Genomic DNA, 13,233 nt, shown 5'->3' with positions numbered 1-13,233 from the left:
AAGAAATTTCCTCTCCTTCTTTTTTCAGAAAAATGCTGATGTCAGCATTTTTGTTGAGATTCAAGGCTAATTATCTCGAAAAAATGCACAGCTACCCCCATTTTTCTTTGTGGATTCCAATAGCCCTTGCAAAGATCTATTTTTGCCATGTGGTTCTGACCTGGCGCAAAAACCTTTGTGTTTAGTAGGCACAGTCCTTAAGTGCCAGCGGTTTTCCAGTTATAATTAAATTTCAACCTGCAACCTGCAACCTGCAAAATATACCTTCTGCGAAAACAGCCATATTTGAAAATCACCCTATAATGCATTGCAAGCTCAGTATTGAATAAATGTATATTATGTATGCCAATGGATTGTGTCTCTGTTGATACCTTACTGATTCCAGTTGCAAAATAGAGCGGTTTTCAATTGAGCGTCGAAAGTAACCAGACAATTACTTTGGTTTTGGTTTTACGACACTCAACTGAAAAGTGCTCTACCTGCTTTGATAACAAATTTTTTTTTTTTTTTTTGGAGTGGTGGATGATTGGAGTGATGATGACACTGACATAATATTTACAATTGAATAATGATAAATGTGTCTAAATTCTTAGGCTTTTTTTTTGTCCAATACTTTGGACAACTTCACCAAGATGTGCTGAATGAACTCTTTAGTTTCTGAAAGGATTATTTACGACTTAAAAGTCAAAATATTCAAGCAACTAGCTGGCAAAAAGAAAACATCAGTGCAATTGAGCAATAACCAATTGGGCCTCACTGCCAAGTAAGCTAAAGAAACTCATGCCAAAAAGGATTTTTAAACACAAGCTGAAACAGTTTTTACTTAACCATTGTTAACCTTAGTTAGTAGTAGTATTGTTAATCCTAGTTCTAGTTTTAAACCTTAGTTTTAGTCTCACGTTTTTAGCTTTTATTACTTCTGTAATTTAAACATTTACTGTATATTTTAGACTTTTATTTTTTAGAGGACCCTTCTGAAAACCACCTCTAGGTGATTGGAGGCCTCCTCTTAAAATATTACTTTATTATTATTTATCAATTCTTTTTGCACACTAGGGTTTTATATTTTAAATTATCAAACGAATTGTCATGACACCACCCAATATATAAGAATATATTTTCTCCAAAGAAGCGGCCAAAGTAATGCAGCAATGCTGCCTCAAAATCACCTTTAAATAGTTTATACTTAAATGTCCCAAGCCCGGGAAAGGAAAGCACATTTCAGTGAGGCCATATTCAAACCCCGCAAATGCATCTTTCATTTTTATTTGTTTTCATTTTTTTGCAGCTTGCATTTCACGATGTGTACAATGGATTTTCTTTTGTTAAAATAGAATTGCAAAACTCAACAACAAAGCAGCAATATAAATTTTGTAAAAAACCTGCAGCACTTGCATGGATACACCAATTATTGAATTTGTTTGACCATAAATAGTATTCTAATCCTCAGTCCTTTGCCAAACGCTTTATTTCAAAAACTTGATTGATATTAGACCATATTAGTGTCTCATGAAAAATCTCTGCTCCTGGACCCTTCCCCTAAATTTCCACAATTCAATCCATTCTCCCTCCGTCTTCTCCAACCTCCACTCCCCCCCCCCCCCCCCCCCCAATTGACCAAGGCAAATTTTTTCCTGGGCTCCTAAAAAAGTGGCTTGGGCTCCTTAAAAATTTCCTTAGGCAACAGCTCTGATTTTGGTCATTTGGGTCTGTTTCGAAAATAAACTTCACTTTAGCGTATTCCTCTTGAAGATTTTGTTCTCTTTCATTTCTCTCCCGTGCTCTTCTTTTCAAATGCTGAATTGTGTGTGCTCTAATATATTGTATTTCAACCAGTCCCAGATGCTTCGACTGTCTGACAATAATATTCTTCATGGCCTTTTGCTAACCAACTTGGTATCTTTTCTGTGATATCATTAACATAGTCTTCGTCACCTAATAGAGAACAATTCATTTTCCAGAGACCAGGCCCTTTAAAGGTAGGTAGGTAGGTAAAGGTAAAACTTTATTTATGCAGGGTGGCCCATTCAGCACAGTGGCTGGTATCCAGAGGGGCCCTGCTAAATACAATTTCTAAAAATATAAAACGTCTAATAGTATAAAATAGTTATAAAAATAGAGTTAAAAAAAAAAACTAACGCCTAGTAGTTGAAATAGTAGTTGATATCGTTAGAATCATTTACAAGTTCCAGGGAAATTGCAGCATGATCTGTTTTAATGGATGGAATTATATCTGTTGTTTTAACTAGACCATGTAACGTATTTGAAATCAGCCAGTAATCCAAACAACAAAAAATCATTGGAGAATTTTGGCTCCAAGTAAAACTTTTTCTTTCAGGGTTCTTGACAATCCATATATCAAAAAGATCAAAACTGCTCGTCCAATTATTATGGGCCGAAAATCACGAGTTGCTGGAGAGTGCTAGAGTGGAGAGTCAAGAGCATGCAACGGGGAGAAAAATCTGCGAAGAGTTAAACTCTTGCATGAAATCTAGTAAAATACCTTAATTGAGATATACAGATCTTGTGACGTATGTTTCAATCCGTAACATTTTGGTTCAAACATGTTGGTCTAATGCGACCACTGCCAAAATTTAGAACTTGCTAAATTTTTGCCAATTTTTTTCCTCGCCAAAAATTGGAAATATTTGAATTCGCTCTAGTGCGACCCGGCCCAGCCTAATTAGTTGGTTTAAGGTCATACTCCACTGATAAGTGTTTTTTAGCGTCATGTGTCACTGTATGATTAAGTTGTGTCTACAAAATGTGTCGTATATTGCCACATTCCACGAGCATGTGTTAATTATGCATGCATATTCATAAGCGGACTGTAATGGTCAAAGCTTTGGTACTAGTTACACTTGATATTTATACAACATACTTAGGTAACTTTATAACTATTATAACTTACATTTAGTTTTTATTGGCTACGCATAAGCAAAAATTAAGTTTACATTTAAGTTGTGTAAAACAAACAAAAAACTTGCTCACCTCTTGAACCTCTTCACATTCGCCATTTCGCTCCTCACAGCCTCAATGATGCTTCAAACTTAACGCAGTGAAACACCTCAACGAACACAGAACCCCACGCTTGCTTTCTTCATCCAACCAGGCGTTGAAAAACAAGGTAAAACTACAAAATTGTTAAAAATGTTTTCCGGGGTGTCTAGTTGAATTTCCGCCATCTTGTTTCTTGTGAATCTCGGCGCCAGATTCCGAACTGTCTACAGGAAGTCGACGTCGATCATTATACCCCGGAAGTACATCGACTTGAACATCCGGTATCTTGACGGATGACTTTCAAATGTTTTTTCGTATGCTACAACAGCTTTTCTGCAGTCACGGTAAGACGGAAATCTTATACAGAAGAGCGCAAATCGAAATTTCCTTGATGTTCTGTGAGTGGGCGTGAATGTTTGGCCAGGCCTTTCAAACAGAGATAAAAAATAAAAAAAATAAATATCTCTAAGCAATTAGTGCATAGTGACGAGCATCTACCATAAAAAAAAGCTACCAAATATACAAAGCAAGTTTAATTTAATTTGACATGTTTAAGATAATCTTAAATTGATTTTATTTTTTAGTAGAGTATCGGATGCCGCGTGCAGCACATGCGATAATGGGACAACAGGATTTGAATCTCAGGAATTTGACAACTTGTTATAAGATGAACAAACATTTTTTTAGGGAGTGTCCAGGAAGTAGAACTCTGCTCTGACACAAGTTTATTCTACTTGACAACGGAAGGACAATTTTTTGTTTGTAAAAATAGAGAGGTTAAGCATGACGTTTACGGCAAACGGCAAACGGCAAAAATGGAACAAAAACACGGGCACAAAAACAAGGATTAAGTAACGACGGTACACGCAGAAATAACAAGTCTTACGGGGTAGCCCTGGAAGAGAAACTATGCTGGACTATGACAGACTTAAAACGAAACAACTGGCCAGTTTAATCCAAGGTGCGCCCCACTTGAAATAAGTTTATTTAACAATCAACAATTATATGTTCTTTCGTGTGAACATTTCCATTATCCCGCAGACTGACAGAGCATCAAAGAAACAGGATACTTCTTAAACTTTGTTGTTTTAAAGAGTGAATGTCTGTTAAATTTGATTCCTTTTCATATAAGCTTATCTTAAATTACCGCACAACACGCAACGCTAGATAAACGTCATTTACAAGGAAACTCTATCATCACCTAAAATAGAAAAAGGACAACGGATGGGATGATAGGCCAAAACAATGTGCCCAATATCTGCCAAGGTTACTGTTTAATTTAAAACTGAGTTCCTGAACACATGCATGACGTACCATTAGTCCTCAGTTTGTTAACACTTCAACAAGAACTCATCACATCTCAGAGCTTTATCCCTGTCCTCTGCTGTTTAAAGCTATCATGGCCGCTGAAATTCATGCTCTTTCGGCCAAGTTGGAAGAGAGAGGTAAGTAAAATGCAAAGCTATTTGTTTCAACCTTGTCAGCCTTTTCAGATTCATTTTCAAATTTGTGTTACATAGTGTGAAAAAATCTGACTAACTTAACTAAATCTTAACCCTTAAGTGTCGGACTTCAGTTGACTGAATTACTTCTGCCTCCCACAGCATGCAAGAGCCGATTTTATCGTTCAGTTCAACGCGCCGTTAAACGTAGCAGGCTTGGTCAAACGAAAAATGAAATTAGTCAAGTATCAGTTACGGGAAGTTGCAGACAAAATGAAAAGTTCTTTTAATGCAAGACATCCATTAGGAACAAGAGAAAATGTTAGGAATTAATATATCGAGAGCTTCACTGGGCTTCGCACCAGTCTGCTGAAGAGAAAAGTAGAACAAAGAATGATCACCAACTGTTTAGGATAAATTGCCGCAAATGAGACGAGTTTATTTGAAACTAAACCGTTAAAACCACGAATTGAAATTGAAAGCTTTTCAGGAAAGGTGGGGATCAAGATTCCGCCACAAGCCACAGTAACGTGGCAACCTCATCAAAATGCTGAGGGAGGTAATGAAAAGTTTTATTTCATGTAACCACTGGAGAAGCTCTCCATACTTATTGCGTGAGAAGCATTCGGCAGTGAAGAACAAACCACGAGCGAAGCCCTTCTGTATTCGGACCAACTACGATCAGTAGAAGGAGCCTAAATTTTTCAACTTCGTCTTTTGTAATCCGTCTTAGTCTTCTCCATCCTTAACCATCCTTGTTCCTTTGTGGTTTACTGTTATCTCTTTGTTGTTTTTTTTAGCTTAGTGAACTACTATTTTCAGGTTTCCTTCAATTTGAACGCGATTCAATCCTAAAAATCAACTTTAAAAATTTCGTCATGGGTTGTTCGGCAGGTTTACGAGAAATCTTGGATCAAAGACAGGTTTTTACAACCTAGCGCTAGAATTGAATTGCCCATTCCCTTATTTGTGCGCGCACTCGTGTGACGTTATGTATCGAGTGCGAGAAAGCACTTGTCGCATTCTATCGGTCTTGGGCTTAAACATGTCTTTGAGAGCAGTTTGAAACTATCGCTACGTATACCAAAGTGGTTTAACGCGTTTCAAGCTAAGTGCTGAAGTTGTTTTCGTTTCCTCTTAGCGTTACTTGCGTCATTGTTGCACTCACCTTCGAAAAAAGTACAGAAAGTGGGACGATTAAAAACTGATATAAAGCTGTTACAATGTGCGGAAGGACGGAACTCAGAATCGCATTAAGAGCAAAATTCACGATTACTTGTCAGTCTCACGATTCCATTTAGCGTCGGCAGTTTCTTTGGGGGAAGGCGCGCTGGTCTAATGTTTAGAGCGTTGCACTCTGGATCAAGCGGTCTGGGTTGGGACCCTGGCCGGTATCACTGTGTTGTCGGTATCACTGTGTTGTGTGCGGGACACTTCACTCTGTGTCTCTCTGCTCTCAAGAGCAGAACTGACGATGAGCAATCAATTATTTTGACTTGTTTTGTTTGTTTGTTTTACAGAACGTCAACTACAGCCAAAACAAAGGAAGCATTTTAAGAACAAGATGCATCTTTGGGAATTTTTATTTGAACTCCTGCATGATGAAGAGTGCCGTCCATTTATAAGTTGGACGAAAAAAGGCAGAAAAGAATTTAAAATTACACAGCCAGAATGTGTGGCCCAGTTATGGGGCTTGGAGCATAATCGGAAGAACATGACGTACGACAAGCTAAGTCGAGCACTGAGGCAATACTACAAAGAAGGAATTGTTAGGAAGGTAGCCATTAATGAGCCGGGAAATTATTTTAAGGTGGCTCAAAACAATTTCCAGCAGTTAGATTTTGATGGGTCATGATAACCACTCTTTATCACTTGGTGCAACAATCATGGTATCAACAAACTGCCCAATCATTGGTGAACACGTTGTTACCATTTATCATTACATAGGGTTCAGAGCCACCTTAAAGTTTCAAAACGTTAAGGTGGCCCTGAACCCTATGTACATAATTTTTTTAAACTTTGCCAAAAGTTGCGTCTTATCATGCTTATTAAAATTTGATACTCTAAACAAAAAACACCATGCCGTTTTTGAACTATAAGTTCCTAAAGCTGTAATTAAAGATGTTTTTAGCACGTCATACTGTTGCTATGGTAACCTTTTGCGACACGAAAATAATAACAACGTGTTCACCAATGATTAGGCAGTTTTTTGATACCGTGAATGTAGTATCAAGTGTTAAAGAGTGGTTATAACGACCCATCGAAATTTAAGTGTTGGAAACTGTTTTGAGCCAACGTAAAGTGCGTTACTTCTGGAAGCGACTTCAATGTTGTACCTTTGAAGCCAGTGTGACACTGAACTGTCAAACTATTTTAATGTTCTAGGAACTGGTTACCATGTCAAAATGGCGACCTGTATGGGAGGAAGGAATTAACTCTCTTACTTTTTATCCTTTCTTGGTTCCAGACAATCAACCAACTTTTCATTTTCATATACGTCTGTGACATTGTTTAATTTAAACTAAGCAAAGCGTTATTAAAAATACTACTAGAAGTTCCAAGTTGAAGTAGTCATTATTGCTATTTTGTTTCAAGGTGAAAGGACAAAAATCGACATACAAGTTTGACAAACTTCCTTACGAATACAACCCTGGAGTAACAAGGCGACGCAGAACAGCATCCTACGGATGGAAAATCTCCACTTCTCCAAACCATGGCTTGGAGCGAGGAAATTACAGTTTTCCTAGGCACCTTAACTCTGCTGCCCACTCCTGTGGCGCCGATGATGGCATTTGTGGGGGTGTCATGCCTCCTTCCGCTCGGCGTTCCTCGCAATTTACTTCTCTCCAGCCCAAAACTCAAATCTGGTTTCCTGAAGAATCAAGAGCCTCACAAAATGAATGCGAACGAAGATGTGTAAACAACTGGGGCACTTCCGAATCCGCAGCTCCAGAGTCACGCAATCAAAGTGCACGACTGCTTGCTGAGGAGCAGAGTTCCTTCGGAAATGTCACGCCATCACCCGCGACCCACTCGAGATCTTTTGTCACACCGCAAACATTTCATTCCAGTTCTGACCTGCGCGATACAGAGCAAAATGCTTCACACGAGGTTAGTTCATCATTCGTTTGCGCAAGAAACCCGGAATCATCTCGGTTCACGTATCCCCTGAATGTCGTGCAGCAAAATTCGTTACGCAATGACACGCCTTCAGCAGTCATGAAAGCGGACACCTACGCTTCCGTCACGCCAGAATCATCCCATTCGAGATCTCCGCTGTGTGTCGTAGAGAGAAATGTGTCACGCAATGACACGCCTTCAGCGGCCATGTACGCAGAAACCTTCGCTTCCGTCACGCCAGAATCATCCTATTCGAGGTCTCCTCTGTATGTTGTAGAGAACAATGCGTCACACAACAGTTTGCCATCAGGCTTGACATATTCTTCAGTATACGACACCAACAGAGTTCCATTTTTCCCACCAGTCCACAGTATTCCATATCTACCCCTGATGTATGTCGTACCTGTGCCACATGAACATCTTCCGGTGATAACAAGTGTGACGGGAAATTATTCAGGGCACCCTAGTCAGGATAAGTAGAGAAGAGAGCGTGTATAGTTGAAGTGCCGACCTTGTCCTTACCAACTACATAGACAAGAGCATCTTTAAAAGCATTATGCTAATCAAAGTTCTGTAATTTATGAAAAGGTTTCCATTTTCTCATGAGTTATGATAGATGAGAACATTAAAAAAATTTTGTAGCAAAATTCACAATATTAATAATAAAATAGTAATGATAATAATAACATCAATAATAATAATAGTAATACAATGATAACAATATGTATTAATATTGTAAAGAGAAATGAGGTGTCAATCACTCTCTATAGCTATAAATCACATATTTAGAAATAGGCTGAATTCTGAAATATAATTGAAGCAGTTATTAATAGCTGTTGTGTCATTTCTGCTAAGCTGTAGCGTGAGATACTGGTGTCCCATCAGGACGCAACCAGTACCTATTTCCACCAGTCCAATAATGTCTTAGAACCCGACATAACTAACTCATTTACAACGACGTCCAGTATACGACTTACACAAAGATTCTCCCACTAAAGCTTAAAAGCGTATTCGACAATTCCGATTGGTATTATGTGTAGTAGTACATGTACAGTTTATAGTTGCTTGGTTGAAGTTCGCGGTGTTTGTGCAAGAAGGTGAAGCATAAATACACGTGTTTGCGCTGTTTCCTTCTGTCACGCTAAACACGCTTTTGTACTGGACAACCTTCTTCAAAGCAGTTGTATAGATAAACAATAGTCTCCATTTGGTGCGAAAATATGTTCGGGTATTTGTACGTGAACATTATCTGTTCCGAGAGGCGAATAGTCTTCCGAGAGCGTAGCTCGAGGAAAGCTGTGGGCTTTGAGGAACAGATAATGTCCAAGGACAAATATCAGAGCATATTTTCCGAGTCAAATGGAGGTTATTGTGTTTATTATCCTTCAAATATTTTTCGCAACACGAGCAGTTTTGAAAATTGGGGAATATTCTCGGATATTCCCCAGTTTTAGCTGGGGAATATTCAGTCACGTGACGCGTTTAGACAAATCGCGCGCGAGCGAAAATATTTGGTGAATTATAACAAAGGATATTCTTCAGCAGATATTCTTGAAATTAAAACATAGTTTGATAAAGAATATCCCTGTCTGACAACTCGTCTTTTATCGCGTCTTTTACCTCGTTTGACAGAAGTAAGCGAGGGACAAATAAGTTATAATACCCAATAAAAAGTTGGGTTATTTCAGCAGCGTACAGTGTGGTGTAGTGGTTAAGGCGATTGGCTTCAGAGCGAGAGGTCGTAAGTTAAATTCACGGTAGGGACGCTCAAATAATAATTCCTGGGCATGGGGCATAAAACGCAGACAAGGGAGCTGGCCAAATTAAAACGAAAAACGGAAATAAGGGGGTTTGGACGGGAGCGGTTTCAGAGCCACAAGCACTACGTGGACGGCGCAAGGGGAAGGCCGGATATAGGGTATTTGAAATTACAGGGTAGGGAAGATATGTAGGATAAGAGAGTATATTGTTGATGAAACATACATCTATTAACCTTATCCCAGATTAAAAAAAATACTCATCGCTTAACTTTTGCCTTTTCCTTTTCCATGTTGATGTTAAATTTAAAAAATACTTAATGATTTTCCGAGAATATGGTGGATCATCAAGGCAACATCTTTCTAGTCGATTAATTTCTATATTCTTATCACTTGTCTGGTTGATAAAGCATTCATATTTTAATGAGAAACGAGATTTTAAGCACTCTTGTTAGGTACCCGTAACTGGCAGTTTTGCGTCTTTTGTTCAATATCCATATTACTGCGTTTAGATCAACCTCCGTAAACTACATATCTAGAAATAAGCGTAACTCTAAAATTAATTTAAAGCAGTATTTAATAGCTGTTTTGTCGTTTCTCGTAGCTGTAGTGTGTGCTACAAGAGGCTCACGAGGGCACTACCCGACCCGACACAGGTAACTCCTTTAAGGTGGCTCAAAACAGTTTCCAGCACTGAGTTAGATTTTGATGGGTCATAATAACCACACTTTATCATTTGATGCTACAATCATGGTATCAAATAAAATTCAAAATCTAAGTGCTGGAAACTGTTCAGAACCACCTTAAAACGAAGGCCAATATATAGCAAACGGTATTCTTAAGCCCATATTCTTCCAACAGAAAATGGTGGGTTAAAGAATATCCCTTGAAAAGGTATGAAGCTGGAGTAACGATAGGGTGTTACGCGTATCGTTGTAGAGCAGGGTTGTTTCCAGACAGAACTCAGGATCGCTGGTAACAGCAACAAACTAATTTATTTCCGTAAGGTAATTTCGCGAATTTACATCACTAAGCTTCTTCAAATTTGAATCAATCTCTCTCACAGAAGAAACGCTCGCTCTAATATACATGAGGCTTAAAGTTCTAGAAACTTCTATTTGGAACTAAATTTAGTAGTTTGACACAGTTTCTAATCTGAGTAATTACATAAGGATCAGAATGTTCTGGAATGTTCTTATACAAATTGGTCACGGCTGAATGACTTCCGGTTCTAGATTGTTCTAGAAATTGACTTAGACAATTTTTCGTAACATAGGGGAAGGGGGAAAGACAAGGCTGGTTTCCAACCACACTTAAACAGAACGACTGTAACCGCTGCCTTGGCCGTTAGGTGACTCTACACTAAGAAATACCATTCTAGAGAGTTTCGTTTGAAGGCCATAAACTGGGTTTTAACAAGGAAAAATGACGGAAATAGCTGAAGTTTGTAAATTGCCGCTCGAGAAGCTGCATATAATTTTATAACGTTACAATTATTGCACTCAGTGTTGCAACTAACTGATACGAGCTAACATTATCGAATGCATTAATGTAGATAGTGAGCACACGCCGAGGTTGTTGACTGATTGTCAGTTGCAGATAGTCAATACAAGTTAAAACTGCTTCGCGCAATGTTCCAGATAGTTGAGACAAGTCGTAATTGTTATGCGCGGAGTTGCAGAGAATCGGCACAAGTTGACACAGTAGTCAACTCAAGTTGACACAGTAGTCGACACGAGCTGACACAATAGTGGACACAAGTTGACTCAGTAGTCGACAGAAGTTGACACAATAGTGAACACAACTGTGACACAGTAGTCAACTCAAGTTGACACAGTAGTCAACACGAGCTGACATAGTAGTGGACACAAGTTGACACAGTAGTCGACAGAAGTAGTCGACACAAGCTGACACAGTAGTCAACTCAAGTTGACACAGTAGTCGACACAAGTTGACACAGTAGTCGACACAGGTTGACACAGTAGTCGACACAAGTTGACACAGTAGTCGACACAAATTGACACAGTAGCGGACACAAGTTGACACAATAGCGGACACAGGTTGACACAGTAGTCGACACAAGTTGACACAGTAGTCGACACAAGTTGACACAGTCGACATACGTTGGCACAGTAGTCAACACAGGTTACAACTGTTGCACACAATGTTACAAAAAGTTAACACAAGTCATAATTATCGTGAGCAATGTAAATAGTGAGCACACGCTGAGAATGTTGCGGGTACTTGGCACTATCGTGCGCAATGTGGCACACCCGGATAGATCATAAGTAAGAACCAAATATGATGGGAGAATAAATATATCTTACTAAACTAGCGTGAGGTCCGTATTAGAGAAATATTGGTCGAATTATTTTTTTGCGGGTTTATACACCGGGTTCATAAACTTGCAATAAGAGAACAAGACCAAAATTCTCCAGTACTGACCGAACAAGCTAGTTTAATAGACTATTCATTATAATGGCTCTTTTTAATCTGCTGTTGAACTGATTCGTCTCCGCGATCCATTCTCGATAAACGTGCGCGCGAAAGGTAAGAATTTATATAACGATCTTACGTCCCATCGCAATCATCTCATTCCAGTTGTAAGTGTTGCAAAGCAAAATGTTTCACAATTGGTTAGTCCGTCATTCGTTTGCGCCGGAACCCCGGAATCATCTCAGTCCTCTTATACCTTGACTGAAGTTGACACAAGTCATAACGCAAGTAATAACAATCACAGCTAAAATTGTTGCGCAAAATATTGCAGTTAATTTACACCCTTTGCTACGGCTGCGCTCAATGCTGTAGATAGATGGTAGGTTAGTAGCTTAAGTCTGAATACGAAGCCAAGTGGCCCATCAGGTCGGAGCTTATATCCCGGTTTCTGTAGCCTGAACCGACTGGGAATGTTTCTAACCCCTGAATGGGATGCTAGTCCATCGCAGGGTTACCCCCAGCATTAAGGTTGCCGGTACCCATTTATAGACCTGGGTGGAGAAAACCACTTTGAGAGCAAGGTGTCTTGCCCAAGAACACAGCACAATGTCTCTGGCAAGGGCTCAAATCCATACCGCTCGATCCGGAAACGAGCGCACTAACCATGAGGACACCGCGCAAATAAATAATACAACTGAAAATTATTGCGCGCAATGTTCTAGATGGTAAACACACGTTTCGAATGCTGTACCCAACCTTACGGAGATGTGATAGTTAAAGTTGTTGTCACGCACGTCGTCGCAGATGGTCGGTAAAAGAGAAAATTGCTGTTCGCCATGTTGTAGACGATTGCGTGAAGTGTCGCAAGTACTCGATTGCGCGCAGCTTTGTAGATAGCTGATGTAAGCTCACTTTTTGTGACGCAGTTGTTAAAGATAGTATACACAAATTGAAATTTCTGTCCACAGTATTAAAGAAAGTGAACACCTGTTGACACTTTTTAGGCAATACTTGAGTATTAGGAAGCAATCGGCATGTTTGAAATATTTTATATTTTTGTATTTTGAGATGTAAGCTCACTTTTTTCTGACGCAGTTGTTAAAGATAGTTTACACAAATTGAAATCTCTGTCCACAGCATTAAAGAAAGTGAACACCCGTTGACACTTTTTAGGCAATACTGAGTATTAAAAAGCGATCGGCATGTTCGAAATATTTCATATTTTTATATTTTGAGATGTAAGCTCACTTTTTCTGACGCAGTTGTTAAGGATAGTTTACACAAATTGAAATTTCTGTCCGCAGTATTAAAGAAAGTGAACACCCGTTGACACTTTTTACGCAATACTTGAGTATCAGAAAGCGACTGGCATGTTTGAAATATTTCATATTTTTATATTTTGAGATGTAAGCTCACTTTTTCTGATGCAGTTGTTAAAGATAGTTTACACAAATTGAAATTTCTGTCCACAGTATTAA

The 13,233-nt window shown here is 38.9% G+C and overlaps 1 protein-coding gene and 3 long non-coding RNA genes across 5 annotated transcripts in view; 1 reads left to right on the top strand and 3 right to left on the bottom strand.

Moving 5' to 3' along the window:
- The window catches only part of LOC149101432 (uncharacterized), a 3,825-nt gene extending 2,229 nt beyond the window's left edge, over positions 1-1,596 (bottom strand). The window contains exon 1 of the long non-coding RNA XR_016203106.1: positions 1-1,596. This exon is cut by the window's left edge and continues 913 nt beyond it. This is a non-coding gene — a long non-coding RNA (uncharacterized LOC149101432).
- The window catches only part of LOC110059883 (uncharacterized), a 38,288-nt gene extending 34,836 nt beyond the window's left edge, over positions 1-3,452 (bottom strand). Inside the window, exon 1 of one of the 2 annotated variants that reach the window (XR_016203052.1) lies at positions 2,992-3,452. This is a non-coding gene — a long non-coding RNA (uncharacterized LOC110059883). The remainder of the gene's footprint in view (positions 1-2,991) is intronic. The other variant, XR_016203051.1, reaches the window with a different exon arrangement.
- LOC149101431 (uncharacterized) overlaps positions 1-12,560 on the bottom strand; it is a 65,089-nt gene extending 52,529 nt beyond the window's left edge. The window contains exon 1 of the long non-coding RNA XR_016203054.1: positions 12,237-12,560. This is a non-coding gene — a long non-coding RNA (uncharacterized LOC149101431). The remainder of the gene's footprint in view (positions 1-12,236) is intronic.
- Positions 5,432-8,394, top strand: LOC110049759 (uncharacterized). Its single transcript, XM_020755584.2, has 2 exons — positions 5,432-6,219; positions 7,038-8,394. The coding sequence occupies exons 1-2, from the start codon at positions 6,007-6,009 to the stop codon at positions 8,040-8,042; spliced, it is 1,218 nt and encodes a 405-aa protein (XP_020611243.2). The 5' UTR covers positions 5,432-6,006; the 3' UTR covers positions 8,043-8,394.
- Positions 12,561-13,233: the final 673 nt, after the last annotated feature.

Source organism: Orbicella faveolata, unplaced genomic scaffold (genome assembly GCF_042242905.1).
Source record: "Orbicella faveolata isolate gen_17 unplaced genomic scaffold, um_ofav_v1 contig_4, whole genome shotgun sequence".
In the NCBI taxonomy this organism is placed as follows: domain Eukaryota; kingdom Metazoa; phylum Cnidaria; class Anthozoa; order Scleractinia; family Merulinidae; genus Orbicella; species Orbicella faveolata.
The sequence above is the reverse complement of the archived record's forward strand: the minus strand, read 5'-3'. Positions and strand labels throughout refer to the sequence as shown.